This window comes from Diabrotica virgifera, chromosome 3, assembly GCF_917563875.1.
Source record: "Diabrotica virgifera virgifera chromosome 3, PGI_DIABVI_V3a".
In the NCBI taxonomy this organism is placed as follows: domain Eukaryota; kingdom Metazoa; phylum Arthropoda; class Insecta; order Coleoptera; family Chrysomelidae; genus Diabrotica; species Diabrotica virgifera.
In genome coordinates this window covers 45699246-45715549 of record NC_065445.1, presented here as the reverse complement: position 1 = coordinate 45715549, position 16304 = coordinate 45699246, and the positions used below count along the sequence as shown (strand labels likewise).

Here is a 16304-nt window from a genome sequence, read left to right as displayed (position 1 = left end):
CAAGCGTTAAGGAAATCTCGGCTCGTTTGAGATTCAGCTCAGCTCGGCTCGGCTCGAAAAAAACTAGATTCGGCTCGAAACTTGACTAGCAAGAAACAATCCCTAGACAGGTCGATTTTTATTTTTAAATTATGATTTTTTCACATAAATATTATTATGCTGTGTATTTTCTCTGTGTTAAGAGATTGATCAGGATCTTGTTAATTAAATTAATTAATTAATTATTTTAATTACTACTCATGAAAACAAAACCAAAATTTAATAAAACTTTCCGATAAAAATATTCTCGGGGCTAATTGATGTTAATATATCACCTTCAGTTTGTGGCTTCTAGTATATCTGGTTGCTTACTTTATCCACGACAAAACAAGAAAAATAAATATACTCAAAATCATACAAATTTTATAAATATTATTTATTTATATACTATACCATAAATATAAGATTCAAAATGTATACTAAAACTTTAATCTCTTGTCAAAATTTCTTATCCAATAAAATTAATCTTTAATTCTAATATCTCATTTTTCTTTTAACAAATTTTTATTTAAATGATTCGGTAGACTGTTCTTATTATTATATAAAAACAATAATAGTTAATTTACCTTTTAAATAGATTATTTATCTCTTCTATGAGTTCATGAATGAATGAATTATGCTGTAAAAACTGTTAAATTGACAAAAAACAAATATGGTATGTAATATACAACAACTCTCTCCTTTTCACAAATAATCTAACTAACCTTTTTAATCTTTTTTACTTCTTCTTATGGATTGTGTTGGCCTCGGTTCTCCCACACGTGCTCCTCGAATGCTGCTACGGTCTTTCTCTCCTAAACTGTTTCACAAACAAAAAACTTTGTCTTTGACATAAAATTAATTCTCTAAATTCTCCCCATAAAAATTATTCAACAATATATGCCATAATAGTGACGTCATCCATTTGGGCATGATGACGTAATCGATGATTTTTTTAAATGGGAGTAAGGGTCGTGTGGTAGGTCGTTTGAAAGGTTGTTCAATTCTCTATTCACTAATGTAAAACATTGCCATCATAATTTATACAGAGTGGCTAAAAAATAGTTTTTGAATTATGTAATTTATTTAACTCAAAATATATTTTACTGCTGTTAAAAAGTATAAAAAATGTTTATTTGATAAACAGACATTATTTTTACCTTAAATTGAATGTGTAAGCTGCCACCCACACCCTCTTGCAGTTTGAACGTTTTTAATTTAAGCTATAAGCAATGTTTATTTATTAAATAAACATTTTTTTCTATTTTCTGATAGCAGTAAAATTTATTTTGAGTTAAATAAATTATATAAATTTTTATTTTGAGGCCACTAATTTAATTCAAAAATTATTTTTTGGCCAGCCTGTATAAATTATGTTGTAGCAAATGATGTTAATGTTTGTATTAGTGAATACAGAATTGAATATCTTTTCAAATGAGCTACCAAAAGACCCCTATTCTTATTTAAAAATAAACATCAATTACTTCATCACGCCCAGATGGATTTGTTTTTATTTGATACACTGCATTTTTACAATTTAATATACTTACATATATACAAAGTAATAAGTAAATGGTAGGTAAGTCAATTAACGTGCGTTAGGTACCGTCCAGTGACGGTTCTCTAAATATTATTGTGGTAGGTCGTCTGGCCATATTCTCTTCAGTCTTCTTTCAGCAATTGATTGGGTGAATAAATTATTTATCAATTCGTTGGTGTGATCAGCGGTGCATTTTTGATACGTTATTAAACGATTCTTTAAGTCCTTGATTAGTGGGATGTCCAGATCATTATGAAGTGTCTGGTTGGAGACGTACCATGGAGCTTTACTTATCATACGGAGTATTTTGGACTGGAATGTTTGAAGTATCTTCGTATTTGAAGGTTTACTGCAGCCCCATATTTCTATTCCGTATGACCAAACTGGTATAAGTTTAGCTTTGTAAACGTGCGTTTTATTGTGCGTTTTCCATATGAGTTTGTCATCCAGATGCAACACCAAGTATTTGATAACTGGTTTGATGTGAATCGGAGTAATATTTATATAAACATGAGAGCATGCAGATTTTTTGGTTGTAAAAGTAATTCTACTGATTTAATGGCATTAATATATATTTTCCATCGCTTGAGCCAGTTTTGTAATTGGTCTAAATTATTTTGTACTTTTTGTAATGCTACATTAGGGTGGACATCCACTGCTAAGTTTCCCGTATCATCGGCAAAATTAGCTAACAAGGTATCATTTCTGGTTGGAACGCCGGCTGTAAATATCAGATACAGAAATGGGCCGGGAACGCTACCCCGTGGTACGCCAGATTGGATGATTTGGTAATTTGAGAAGTTTCCTTTAATTTTCACTTGGAAGAATCGGTCAGTAAGATACGATTTTAGAATAAAGTGTAGTTAGTCTGCTAGGTGTAATTTCAGATTATAGAGAAGACCTTGATGCCATACCCTATCAAATGCCTGTTTTATATCGAGAAACACTCCAGCGCAAAACTTTTTCTCTTCAAGAGTTATTTTAATTATATTATTTAATATTCTGCGGCATTGTTGGTTGGTTGAGTGTTCACGTCTAAATCCGAATTGGTGTTGTGGGATAATTTCGTTTATTGGGACAACTTGCTCGATTTTATGTACCTAATAGCAGCCGTTCTAATACTTTGGACATTATTGGAAGTAGGCTTATAGAGCGATATGAATTTGCTTGTGTTACGGGCTTACCAGGTTTCGTAATCATAGTAAGTTGAGCTAATTTCCATTGTATTGGAAAGTAGCGAAGGCGTAGTATGCTGTTGTATATTATTAGATATTAATAACACCACTGCTTTTCTTGGTAGCTTCTGAAGTAATTCTCCTGTTATCAAATCATAGCCTGGAGCTTTCTGAGGATTTAGCATTTTTATTTTACCCGCAAATGGATGAAGTCACTATTATGGCATATACATACATATAATATGTAAATTGATCATAATTTAAAAATAAAATTAAAGTAAAAGTCGACCTCTCTCGGGATTTTGGCCAAAATGGCCTGTTCTCGAAAAAATTAATTTGTTCCATAATTTTGAACTTCTGTGTATTTACATTTAATACTAATACCATACTTATTTTTAGGCACATGTATATGCTTCGACATACATACAGAGACAAGGAAATGCACGATAAAGAGTTCCTTAAGTCTTTTTTAAACACAGAAAAAGTGTTAACAGTTTTCAATCACTACCCACTTGACTGTTTGAAACCTGGACCTTGTCTAAAATATCATATAGATTCCGAAGATGCGCATTTGCAACACTACAGGCCAAATTGCAAAGTCAAATGCAAAGGGAAACAACATGTAACCGATGAATCAATTTGGAAATATAGAGATATACTTATAAAAAGAGTACAGAGCACATTAACTAATATAGGACTGATTAAAGAAAAATAAACAATAATAGTAACAGTATTTGTTATATTAAAATATATTGATTGTACTATTTTCATAGCATGTCTTTATTTGTTGGATAATTAGTTCTCTATCTATCTAATTAGCCTTCTTCGGTCCATCTTTGGACATAGGCCTCCCCAATCCTTTTCCATTCTTCTCTGTCTGTCGCTACAGTTATCCACCTAGAGCCCACGTGCTTCTTGACATCATCTGCCCATCTCATTTGTGGTCTTCCTCTGCTTCGTTTATATTGCCACGGTCTCCAATTTATGAGAATTTTGTTCCATCGGTCTTCCTTTTGTCTTATAGTGTGTCCGGCAAATCTCCATTTCAACTTTGCAACTTCTTGTCTAACATCCCTAACTTTGGTTTTCTCTCTTATCCACTCGTTTCTCTTATATAATTAGTTATCTTACGTAAAAGAAAGTCATTAAATACATGAAAATATTTAGTAAATATACATATATACAACAATTGCTTAGATACATTGTTGTCCAAAACATTAGCATTATTCTTTCTAACGAGAAAACTGGAATATCTAGGCCACTAGAGGGGCAAGGTACCCCCTGCTTAGGCTCACAATCCAAAGAAAAATCTCGGAAAAGAGAAATGTGGAACGTAGGAGGATTTCCTGGTTGCGAAATTTAAGGGAGTGCAATTCAATGCAATTGTTCAGAGCTGCAGCCAACAAAGTTAAAATTGCTGTGATGGTAGCCAACCTCCGATACGAGACGGTACTGCAAGAAGGAAAAGAATTGACAGTTTCGGAAAAAATGCTTTAAAAATTGAAACGCCACAGAATCTTGAAAAAGAGCCTTGATCTCTGAAACAAAAAACTCGTACGACATTTTAAAAGGGAAGGTTTCTTACGTGAGAATTTACCACCGATAGTGAAAAATTCCCCAAAAAAAGTTTTTACGGAAATTTGAAAAATTTTTGTGAAAAAATCGCCTGTTTTTCTTCAGTTTTTCATGCTTAAAAAATATTTATTTTTTATTGTTTGGTCAAATTGTGGTAAATTGTCACGAAAGAAACCTTCCTTTTTCAAATGCAGTACGATTATTTTATTTCAGATATCCCAATCCTCAGATTAACTGTCCGCCATCATTTTTCAAGGCCTCGACTTTTGCGCCCTCTACAATATAAATGTACGTGCATAAATGAAAAAAGATATATTTTTGTACTCTCTAAGAGTTAGATATTAATATGTAAAAAGTTTTATGATAATTTTTTAATAAAGGTTCTGAGAAAAAAAATTCTTGAATAAAATTATTATTTTTGGTCTTCTAAAGTGTACTATTTCCTTAATATTAGGTGCAATGGAGGCATTAAAGCATGATGGGATTGGGAGCTCCGATGAATTTTCCGGAGGGGAAGGATGTAAGTTTTTTGTCTGTGAAGTTTTCAATGTCTATAGGTACTTATATCCCCGTGGAAAAAAATTATGAGGCAAAAACAAAATTGCTGTCTTTCGTGATTTTTTTTGATTTTTTTTTAATATATTTAAATAAATATATTTTTGACTTTAAAAGGTAATATTTCGATAGTAAATTTAATATATTTTTCTGTAGACGTGTTTATACCAAAAGTGCATAGAACTCACCCTAATATGTACATCCTACGCTTAGGGACTAATTCACCCCTTTCTCAAAAACGTACCCCTTTAAATAGTAGCACTCCGCGGTTTTTTCGTATTTAGAGGTCCATTGACCATATAAAACAATAAAACACCGTTAACGTTTTAGTTCCTTTGTAAAGTACAAATCAAAAGCCTAATATATAGGATGAGACAGATAACTGGCCTATTAGAAATATCTCAAGAACTAAAGGTAACAGTATCATGAAAATTGGAATAAAGAAGTTTTGAGGGATGATCTATTAAATGAAAATATTTTCATCTCTTTGTAACTTCCGGTTATACCGGAAGTTGCTTATAATTGGTTTTTTTAAATGGGACACCCTGTATATTTTTACATTTTTGGACTCTCCTCAATATCTTCTTTCTTAAAATATGATATTTTGTATTATTATACAGGGTATTTTAAAAGATATTTACGTTTTTTTATTAATTTCGTAGCAAAATTCACACCCTGTATAATTGTCATAGTTTGACAGTAAAAACTCTGCTCACGTTCAAGTGATTTTTAATATAGTCTATTATTGTTAAGAATCATTAGTATGCCTAATTTTGAAATTTTAGTATACAGGGTTGGTCGAAACTCGGAATGAATATTTTATGAGTTTTCTTAAACAGAACACCCTGTATTTTAGTATTGTAATGAAATGATATTTCATAGTACTTGTTTATGTTATAAGTATTCCCTATACCTAACTGCTTTAATTTGTGAGTTATTGGTGATTCAAGCTAAACATTAATTGCAAAAAATACGTCTAATTTTATTAGGTTGGCCGTGAAAATATTCAATCACAAATAATTTTTCAGATATAAATACATAATAATCCAGACTGATCCTTAAAATTATCAATAATGGTTTAGCTATCAAAATACCTACGTAGTTAAGATTGTTGGTGCGATTAACAATTAAGCACAAATTAAAGTAGTTAGGTATAGGAAATGCTTACGAAATAAAAAAGTACCATAAAATATTATTTCATCACAATACTAAAATACAGGGTGTTCCATTTAAGAAAACTCAGAAAATACTCATTCCGAGTTTCGACCAACCCTGTATACTAAAATTAAAGATTTAGCTATACTAATGATTCTTAACAATAGCAGACTATATTTAAAAATCATTTGAACGTAAGTAGAGTTTTAGTTGTCAAACTACTACAATTCTACAGGGTGTGAATATTGCTACGAAATTAATAAAAAAACGTAATTCTCTTTTAAAATACCCTGTATAACATTACAAATTCTCATATTTTAAGAAAAAAGACATCGAAGAGAATCCAAAAATGTAAAAAATATACAGAGTTTCCCATTTAAAAAACCGAAGTTGTAAGCAACTTCCGGTATAACCGGAAGTTGCAAAGAGATGAAAATATTTTCATTTAATAGATCATCCTTCAAAACCCCTGTATTCCAATTTTCATGATCCTGTTGCCTTTAGTTCTCGAGATATTTTTAATAGGCCAGTTATCTGCCTCACCCTGTATAGGAGGATGTTTTTGTGCATTTGTGAAGTATTCTTCAACTTACCGTTGAATATAATTATAAGCACTTTGTGTAAAAATATGCACGAAATATAAAAATATTAATTAATGATTTCTTAAAACCTTTGTTTAACCTTTTAAAAAGTCTATATAAGTACTTATTAGGTTTACAAATTATTTGCCATTGTTTGGTTCAATTTATATTTCCTATTAATTTTTATGGATATCACCTATAGTAATCTGTTTTATTGGTTATAATAAAAATTAAATGAAAAACGGATATATTTCATAAACTACCAGTTGATTACAAATTTGTTACGGTATCAGGTTGATGAAAGTTTTAAATTGTGCAGTATTGATTTAGTGACTAAAATGGCATCTAAAGTATTTTGAATGGATAAATCATGTAAGGGAAATGCATGTTTCGTTGTTTACTGTTACTCAAAGGTAAGTTAGTTTAAATAAATATTTACATAGGAAAGAAAGCATAAATCAGATTAACAAAAAGCAAAATCTTGTATTCCTGTATCGTGTATTTCTTTTGATATAACTCACAAATCCGATTTAACATAATAAAGTTTGGTATAGATTATGAAGTTCTACCATTAAAACCTATGTAATTCAGGCAATTTGTACTCTACGAGCCTCCTAGTGCGAAAGTTTTGGGGTAGTTCTCATTTCTTTCATTATATATATATATATATATATATATATATATATATATATATATATATATATATATATATATATATATATATATATGTATTTTGGGCTGCTTAATCCGAATATGAGGTTTGCACACAAAATTTCGTGACGGCACATTGAGCAAATCGCGAAAAAAGCGAACAATTTCTGCTTTTTCCGCTTTTGCTTAAACCTCGAAAATTATTAACTTTCATTAAATGGTCTGTTAACAGAAATTAAAGTATTTAAAATTCTCTACAAATATCACTATTTACTTTTCTTTTGAGACGAACCTTTCGGTCTAAAATACAAGCTGAACATTTCCAATTTTTTACGGTCCCTGCAAAACCCTCTGCAAAAAACTTTTTACATTTCAAAACTTTATTCTTTATTAGAATGCTATGATTTGATAAATTTTTTCTACAAAAATAATTAAAAAGAAAAGAAGGTTGAAGTTGTACAAATTCAGTATCAAAACAGGTAGGATTCTAACAAAATAAAACTTAAAATATTGTGATTATTAATATGTATTACAAATTAAAATACAAAACAAATTAAAATACAAAATGTTTTATAATACAAAATTATATGAGCCGTTGTTTTTTAGAAAGTCCTGGTTGTGGTTCTCAGGTGGCGATGGGTAGGTCCCGATATAAATATATTCTGCTTGTTCTGGAAAATAAAAAAGATGGTGTAAGTTCTAAAAGAGATATGACGATCATAAAATAGATTGTGAGATTAAACATACCTTCCTCATTGTATTGAGCTTCTTCTATGGCATCATGCCCTGGCTCAAGGTGTGATTGCTCCATCGTCAGCATCAGGGGTCGTTCTCCTGGAAAATAAAAGATGTAGTGAGATACTGACTTGTGATCATATATCAAATAGAGATGAATGATTAGGAAATAACTTGTGATATTCTACATACCTCTGTCTCTTTCTTCAGTCTCTTCTACGTCTATATCAGAGCTATATTCCGGGGGCTTAACATTGTCACACAGTCTTTCGCACGATGTGCAAATTGGGGAACGATGGAGGCCTTCGTGCATCCACAATTTACAAGAAATATACCGTAGCAGTGAGTTTGGTGCGAAGTCCAAAGTGGTTGGCACTGGCACGAGTAGTTTTTTTCCAACCCCACTCACTTGGATCTTTCTGTTGCTCGTCGGGTGCGGCTTGATATAAAGATGAGCATTGCTGCACCTGATAGTAAACTCTAAGTAAATGTTCTCGTGCAGCAGATTCGGTAGCGGGTAATGAGGAAATGTTGGTCTTATATTGTATGATAAAGATACGTATTGTCTGTACCTCAAATCATTCAGACTGGTCTCTTTTTTTCTTCCATATAGAGCCATGAAAAACATGTTTCCTGCTGTGGCAATCTCATCCTGATGTGCATTGGGGTCTTTAAAAGCCTCAATGGTTGGTTGCAAGTTTGTGTTCTTCTGCAGAACTTTAAGAAATTTCAGTTTCCTATAATTAAACAATGCAGAAGTAATGTCACAACCACTCATCGCATGTAGGAATAAGCTATAGTCCATTAGAGTTTTTTCAGCAGCTAGATGAGTGTTGTACAAGCTTTGCGAAACCTTTCCTTTTACTGGTTTCGGAAAAAATACATTTTTTGTATTAGGACTACAAAGGCCAATCAAAATGACCAGAAAGTCGATATCTTCCCCCACCACTGTCACATGTCCATTTCACGGTGCCATCTCAAGAGCTGTTGTGATAATTAAAATATCAGCATCTTTCACAGAACGAAGGATGTAAATTTATCAAATGACAACATTCTAATAAAAAAATAAAGTTTTGATATGTAAAAAGTGGGTTTTGCAGAGACCGTTAAAAATTGGCAATTTTCAACTTGCACTTTATACCGAAAAGTACGTCTGAAAAAAAAAGTAAACAGTGATATTTGTAGAGAATTTTAAGTACTTTAATTTCTGTTAACAGACTATTTACTAAAAACTAATAGTTTTCGCGATTTAAGAAAAACAGCGGGAAAAAGCAGATATTTTTCGCTTTTTTCTCGATTTACTCAATGTTCCGTCACGAAATTTTGTCCGCAAACCTCATATTCGGATTCAGCAGCCCAAAATACGTATATAATGAAAGAAATCAGAACTACCCCAAACCTTTCCTAGTCAAAACACAATTTGATTAATTAATGATTTACTTTGTTTTTATATAATTTAAGTCAATGCTCGCTATCTTTGAGTATTTTATCGGTGTTAAAAAATGGGGGAACCGGTTTCAGGTTTCAAGGCTTACATTATTTGCCTCATCATCAGGCCCAGCACATCTTCTTCTTTGTGTGCCGTGCTTGTTTTCAAGCGTTGGATATCGTCGTATTAACAAGCTGATGACATATTTCTCGGTCGGCAGCTATATGAAACAATTCCTCGACCGTTCGACCTGTCCATTGTCTAATCTTACGCAGCCAGGACAATTGTTTTCTTCCAACCTAGCGTTTTCCTTCGATTTTGCCCTGGATGATCAACCGGAGTAAGCGATATTTAAGTCCTCTCGCGATACGATTGAAGTATTGAGCCTTTCTCATTTTTATGATCAAAGATCAGTTCTTGCTCTTTGTGCATTGTCTCCAGCACACGTTCGTTGGATATGTGTGCTATCCACGGGATTCTGAGCATGCGAAGGTAACTCCAATGCTTCTAATTTATTAAGATTCTTCATTTTTGTTGTTCAGGTTTCAAATTCATAGAAACAAAACGAACCAGACGTAGCACTTCAACACTCTTAGACGCGTGGTTAATGACAGACTTCCACTTCATAACTAGAACGCCAGCCAACAATTCTTTTTTGTGCAATTTCTATTCTGATCAAAATTTCCTCTTCACCCTCAATCCTGTAGTCGTTACAGCCACCCAGATATCTAAAGTACTCTACCCTTTCCAGGGTTCTGTTATCTAACTTTCTAGTACTGAGTCCTCTACATCCGCACCATTCTCTCAGGTTGCGCAGCCACCTTTCCAGTCTTTTTCCTTGAATCTTTTCCTCCATAATCAATTGGAGCAAGCTGTATCTCGCTCTATGTGTAATATGTCCGAGATATTCCAATTTCCTTCTTTGATGGTATTTAAGATTTCCATTTCTTTATTTATCTTTCTCAGAACCTCTTTGTTTGTGACGTGTTCTGTCCACGATATTTTCAGAATTCTTCTGTACGCCCACAGCTCGAATGATTTTAGTTTTTTCATTGATGCAGCATTCAAGGTCCAAGCTTCCATTCCGTAAAACAAAGTCGAGAAAACGTAGCACCTAGCCAAACTAATTCTTAGCTCCATCTTCACATCTCTTGTGCAGAGCACTGTTCTCATTTAGTTAAAATTTGCTCTAGCCTTTTCTATTCTGATTTTGATTTCCTGTAAGTAATCTCCTGTGGAGTTGATAAATTTTTCAAGGTATGCATATTGGTCTACTCGTTAGATATTGGATCCGTTTATGAAGAGATTCTCGTTATTTCTTTGAGTTTTCGATATTCTCATAAACTTTGTCTTCTTGACGTTCTTACGATTTTACTCGTAAATTCCCCATATTCATTTTCAATAAAAAATATCTAATAGTATTCGATGTATTGGAGAAAATCGACTTTCCAAAGGGCTGTAACTTTTTTTATGTGCCCATTTGACTCAAGGAAGTTAGGTTCAATCGAACTAATTTTGGTCCTAGTATATGTAATTTAATTTATGACCTGCCTTATTGTTCCACCCTGTATTATTCAGACAATGTTACGAAATTTAAAAGATAAATATCTATTTTGGGATATTCACTATGATAAAACATATTTTACTCACCACCCACACACACAACATTCAATCTGAAGATATATTACTATAACTAATAACGACTGCTTTATACGCAGAATAACTGCTACCATCATTTGATAAAAACGTGACAGTAGATATTATGTAGAGACATGTTGTTAGTGATATAAAACATATTAAGCCAGGTACTAATAAAGGTAAGTTTTACGTATAGGTTATGTTATAAGTAAGTATTATAAGTAGTTATTAATAGTCTATGTTAATAATTGTTCTTATTTTACACCTGTGTTTTGCTACAGTCCATTCTTAGGCCAGGGTAATGAAGCGTTTTTTCGACAGGGAATACCTATAAGAACAAATTGTAACTAATGTTGTTTCGTAATTGTAACTATTTCGTGCGCAGGATATGGCGGCCATTTTTATTTATAAACAATTTATTGTCAAAAAACGGCCTTTTTTCCTTTTTTCCAAATTAATGGAAAACAGTAAGTCTTATGGTTTTCATAGTACAGACATCTTCGAGAGAATGGAAAAAGCTTTAAAATGGCGCATTACAAAGTTTAATACACTCATTTGTTGTTAATATAATTGCGAAAAAAATCTAAATTTCAAAAAAAAATAATTTCGCAAGAACTATTGTGTAAATAAGTGTACAGCTTTGAAATTTTTGTCAAATGAGGGTTCTTTAGTGCTTAGTATGTGACAAAAATTTCAAAGCGATTCATTCAATTGTTTAAATTTTATTCAAATTTTTTATCCAAGAGAGCTTTTTTTTGCAATAACATAAGTCAGAAAAACATAACGTTAGAACCATTCTACAGGTGTCAAATTAAAGAGCATGAGCTAAACTTTCAAATTGGTTTAAAAAACGTGAATAAAAAATGCATTTATTAGTAATAAATAATTGTGCAAAAACATCGTCAATTTTTCCTTATAAACTTTTTGAATAACGTTTTTCAAAAAAAAAAAATAATTTTTTTTACCGTTTTTTAGGTGCACAACTACCAAGTAATATTATGTATATGATAATTGATGAAAAATTGTAATAAATATATATAATTTATTGTATAAAAAAATAAAAAGTTTATAAGGAGAAATTTAACATAGTTTTCCATAATTATTTATTACTAATAGATGCGTCTTTTATTCCCTTTTTTTAAACCAATTTGAAAGTTTAGATCATGCTCTTTCATTTGGCACCTGTAGAATGGTTCTAGCATTATTTTTTTCTGACTTATGTTATTGCAAAAATAGCTCTCTGGGATAAAAAATTTGAACAAAATTTAAACAATTGAATGGGTCGCTTTGAAATTTTTGTCACATAATGAGCACCAAAGAACCCTCATTTGACAAAAATTTCACAGCTGTACACTTATTTTTACAATAGTTATTTAGGGGAGTGCAATTAGAACGAAAAGATACAATGTTTCGGAAAAAATCAAACAAGGTTATATTTTTCTAAAACTTTTTTTTTGGTTTATAAATATGTTAAAGTAAAAAGTTCTACTCACAAATTTCGCCGCTAATTGTTTATTAATTGTTTAAACAATAACAATTGTTTTGTATAAATAATGTTAAAAATATGGGTGAATTCAACATTTTATTTTAATAAAAAATGTTTTTATTTTAGTTTTGATAACGCTGAAGCCGAATCTGACATTAAAATTGGCAAATTCAAAATGACGGATCCAAAATGGCGGATTTTTTCCTAAAAATCCTTAAAAAGCAGTTGTAAAATACGAATTTTTGTTATAAAACGTGTTTGTTTACATATATTTGGATATTTTTGAGAGGTTGCTGAACCTGAATCAAATTTTGATAATTTAAATTATAAAATGGCAGATCCAAAATGGGGGATAACTTAAAAAATAGTTGTAACATCATAATTTCTTTACAAAATGTATTTATTTCTACATATATTTATTTTTGAGAGCTTTGATAAACCTAACTTAAATGTTAACATTATAAACTATAAAATGGTGGATCCAAAATGCGGATTTTCTAAAAAGAACATAGAAAAGAACATTTTTCTAAAACATTTATTGTCTTTATTTTTAACAGGTTGTTGAATCTGAATTAAAGATTAAAAATTTAAATTTCAAAATGGCGGATCCAAAATGGCGGATATTTAAATGAAAAACAAGTAGAATCCAATCAAACAAATATGGAATTTCATTTTAACAAAAAAGATAAACAAATAATTTTCACAATAATATTAAAAATTAAAATGTATTAGAAAGAAAGAGCAAATTATTCAAAATCTATCTCTCCAATATTCAAAAAATTGTTGCAATGGGATCATAAATAAAAAAGTTATTCTTAGTAAAAAGCTTTGCATATTCTAAATCTTTAAATGTAATCATAAAATATCAATTTTTATCAATTTTGTACAAGATATGTCAATAAATAAAAATTTCAGTTAGGAGTAAAATACCTATATTTTTCATAATACTGAAAATTGTTATTATGGAAAGTTGTTCAGAACTAAAAACTATGTGTCAATATGCAATAACACTCTTCTAATCGAAATATTGTGAACTATAAAGGTACATATTTATTTCGCGGAATATAATTTATACCTCGTATAATATTGATAAAATATAATATTTTCTATTTGCATATTAAGTGTTAGACCATGCACAGTTATTTATGACGAATAACTTTCTTCATAAAATTAATAATAAATCGGTTATCATAAATAATAAGTAAAAATTTAATGATGTTGGGTATAATTAATTTGAAACAATGTTAAAAAAAACAAATTTTCGATTAGAAGGATATAATTACATATTGGAACATAGTTTTTAATTACAAACATTTTTTCTTTATAAAAATTTTCGATATTGTGAAATATAAAGGTACTTTACTCTTGAGTGAAATTCATATTTTTTGACATACCTCGTACAAAATTAACAAAATTTGATATTTGATGGTTGCATCTTATGTTATATACGATGCAGAGTATTTTATAAAGAATAACTTTTTTTCGTAAAACTGAAAAAAGTTATCAATAGGTTCCTAGTTACGCAGACATACTGTATAAGAGCTTAAAAAAAATTTTTTGTTGAACATTTATTATTGTTGAAGCTTATTATTAAATATATTTTAGGTAAATTTTACAGAAAAAAGTTTTGATCACTCTTTATATACATTTTTTCAGCTGGTAATTTTCGGTTTTTGTATTACATTTTTGTTATCTTTCTTAGTCTTCTCAAAAAAAAATTGTTTGTTTCATCTTTAAACTAAAATATTTCAGTGCTTTTTAAATACTACATCCTAAGCTTTAAAAAATATCAAAAAAGTTGTATTAGATTTATTCAAACTTGAGTAATACCGTCTTAAAGTGGTGGGAATTCTGTAAAACTACGAAGTTTTCAAAAATTACATTTTTTGAAACAGCGTATTATTTGAATTAAATTTTTGAGATTTCTTTTTGAATAAAACATCGTTTAGTAAGATGATTGAGAGGTAAGTTGTGCAAATTTGAGAGTTTTATAGGTAAAATTGTATTAGTTACACATTTTTAAACAAAATTCATGTAAGGCTCACTTTCCGCCCACACCGACTTATGTCCATATATTTTATTTCTTTTGATTACAACCATAAGATTGCTTATTTCATCTTCTTTCATGTCCAATTTGTAAAATTTCTTTTGATCCATTAGTTAAAGAATTACATTAAAAAAACTCAACCGTGCACTTCTTCCAACGCTAGTTTACAGTGCGCCAATGTGTGTGAGAAGGGTGATTTTAGCGTTGTAAATAAAAAATTACAGAAGCTCGAGATTTAATTTTAGAAAACTCTTTATATAAGGTTTTGTTTGTAAAATTTTCTGAATTTTTCAATGGTCAAGTCAGTTTTTTTCTAAAAATTATATATTCTGAGTTATTTAAAAAAACATCTAAGTTCGCTGTTCATTTGTTTAATAAAAAATGAAGCACCCACTTCTCGAGTAGAACTTTTTGATATGTTGTTTACATAGATTTAGTGTTTTCATTAATCTAAGGTTGTTTATTAAACATTTCTTAAAAAAATTACAAAAAGTTTTATCTTGTTTGATTTTTTCCGAAGTGAAAATCTAAATGCACTCCCCTAATTGCTAAATTATTGTTTTTAAAATTTCGTCCTTGTTTCGCAATTATATTAACAATAGATGAGTGTATTAAACTTTGTAATACGATATTTTAAAGCTTTTTCCATTCTCTCGAAGATGTTTGTACTAAGAAAACCTGTTTTCCATTAATTTGAAAAAAAAAAGAAAAAAAGGCCATTTTTTGACACTAAATTGTTTATAAATAAAAAATGGCCGACAGATCCTACGCAGGAAATAGTTACAATTTGTTCTTATAGGTATTACCTGTCGAAAAAACGCTTCAGTACCCTGGAAGTTGAAGTGTCATGGAAAAAACCTTATTACTCTGGACTATCTGCATTCTGCTAACGTCCACTTGAGACGAGATACGATAAGGCTACTTAAATAACGCTTTAACCTTACCATGATCAAAATAATCGCTGTTACTTATACAAGACCGAAACAGAGAAAAAGACTGAAAGTCCCAGCATTACTATTATGTATTGTGTGTATTATGTATTGTGTGTATAAACTTTGTTTGTGTTGCTCACTCTGTGAAATTCATGTTTCTCTAGCAACGTTAATTATTTTTTTTAAGACGAAATAAGTATTTTGTGCGTAAAATTATGTTTCATAGTATAATAAACAAGTTATAATTGTCTGTCAAATCTCTTTCCCCAACGTTTATGTATATAAAGTGGATATACCAATGGGGTGCAAATGCACCCCGCACCGTTGTTTACGCAAGAATCTATGAGGGTTATTCGTAAATTGAAATTTAATCCTTTGTTAATTTGTGATGTGTGTTTCATATATATTGGGTATTGTAGCTATGTTCTTGTTTTTGACTTCTTCCTTAAGTATTATTGGCAACCAAAACCTGCTGAATTAGGCTGATGGATTTGCTACATATTTGTCTTCGTTGAGTAGGATAAGGGCTGCTTCTTTGACCTTTCTCTTTTTTATGACTGTTTCTTTTATGATTCTTGTTGCATCTGTCCATTGTGGTATGTGCTCCTTGTCCCACGCATGTTTGCATACCTGGGATTTTTTGAAATCTTTGTTTCTTACTCGTTAACCCTAACGCTTATAGTCTTGCAGTTTCACCCACGTAGTTGTCGTATTCGCAGGGTAGTTTGTAAATGCAGTTTTTGGATCTTTCTTGTGTGTTTTTGGGTTTGGTTTTGGTTGACTGTTT

General features: G+C 30.6%; 2 protein-coding genes across 4 annotated transcripts in view; both read left to right on the top strand.

Moving 5' to 3' along the window:
- LOC114342814 (uncharacterized) overlaps window positions 1-3501 on the top strand; it is a 34485-nt gene extending 30984 nt beyond the window's left edge. Inside the window, exon 8 of the mRNA XM_028293617.2 lies at window positions 3133-3501. Coding sequence (XP_028149418.2) covers window positions 3133-3448 — 316 coding nt within the window. The 3' untranslated portion in view covers window positions 3449-3501. The remainder of the gene's footprint in view (window positions 1-3132) is intronic.
- Window positions 3502-6846: 3345 nt separating this feature from the next.
- LOC114342798 (uncharacterized) overlaps window positions 6847-16304 on the top strand; it is a 72807-nt gene continuing 63349 nt past the window's right edge. For 2 of the 3 annotated variants that reach the window (XM_028293609.2, XM_028293600.2), the window contains exon 1: window positions 6847-7012. The gene's annotated coding sequence lies outside the window, so the exon portion shown is untranslated. Of the gene's footprint in view, window positions 7013-11085; window positions 11232-16304 lie in introns of those variants that run through there. The other variant, XM_028293603.2, reaches the window with a different exon arrangement.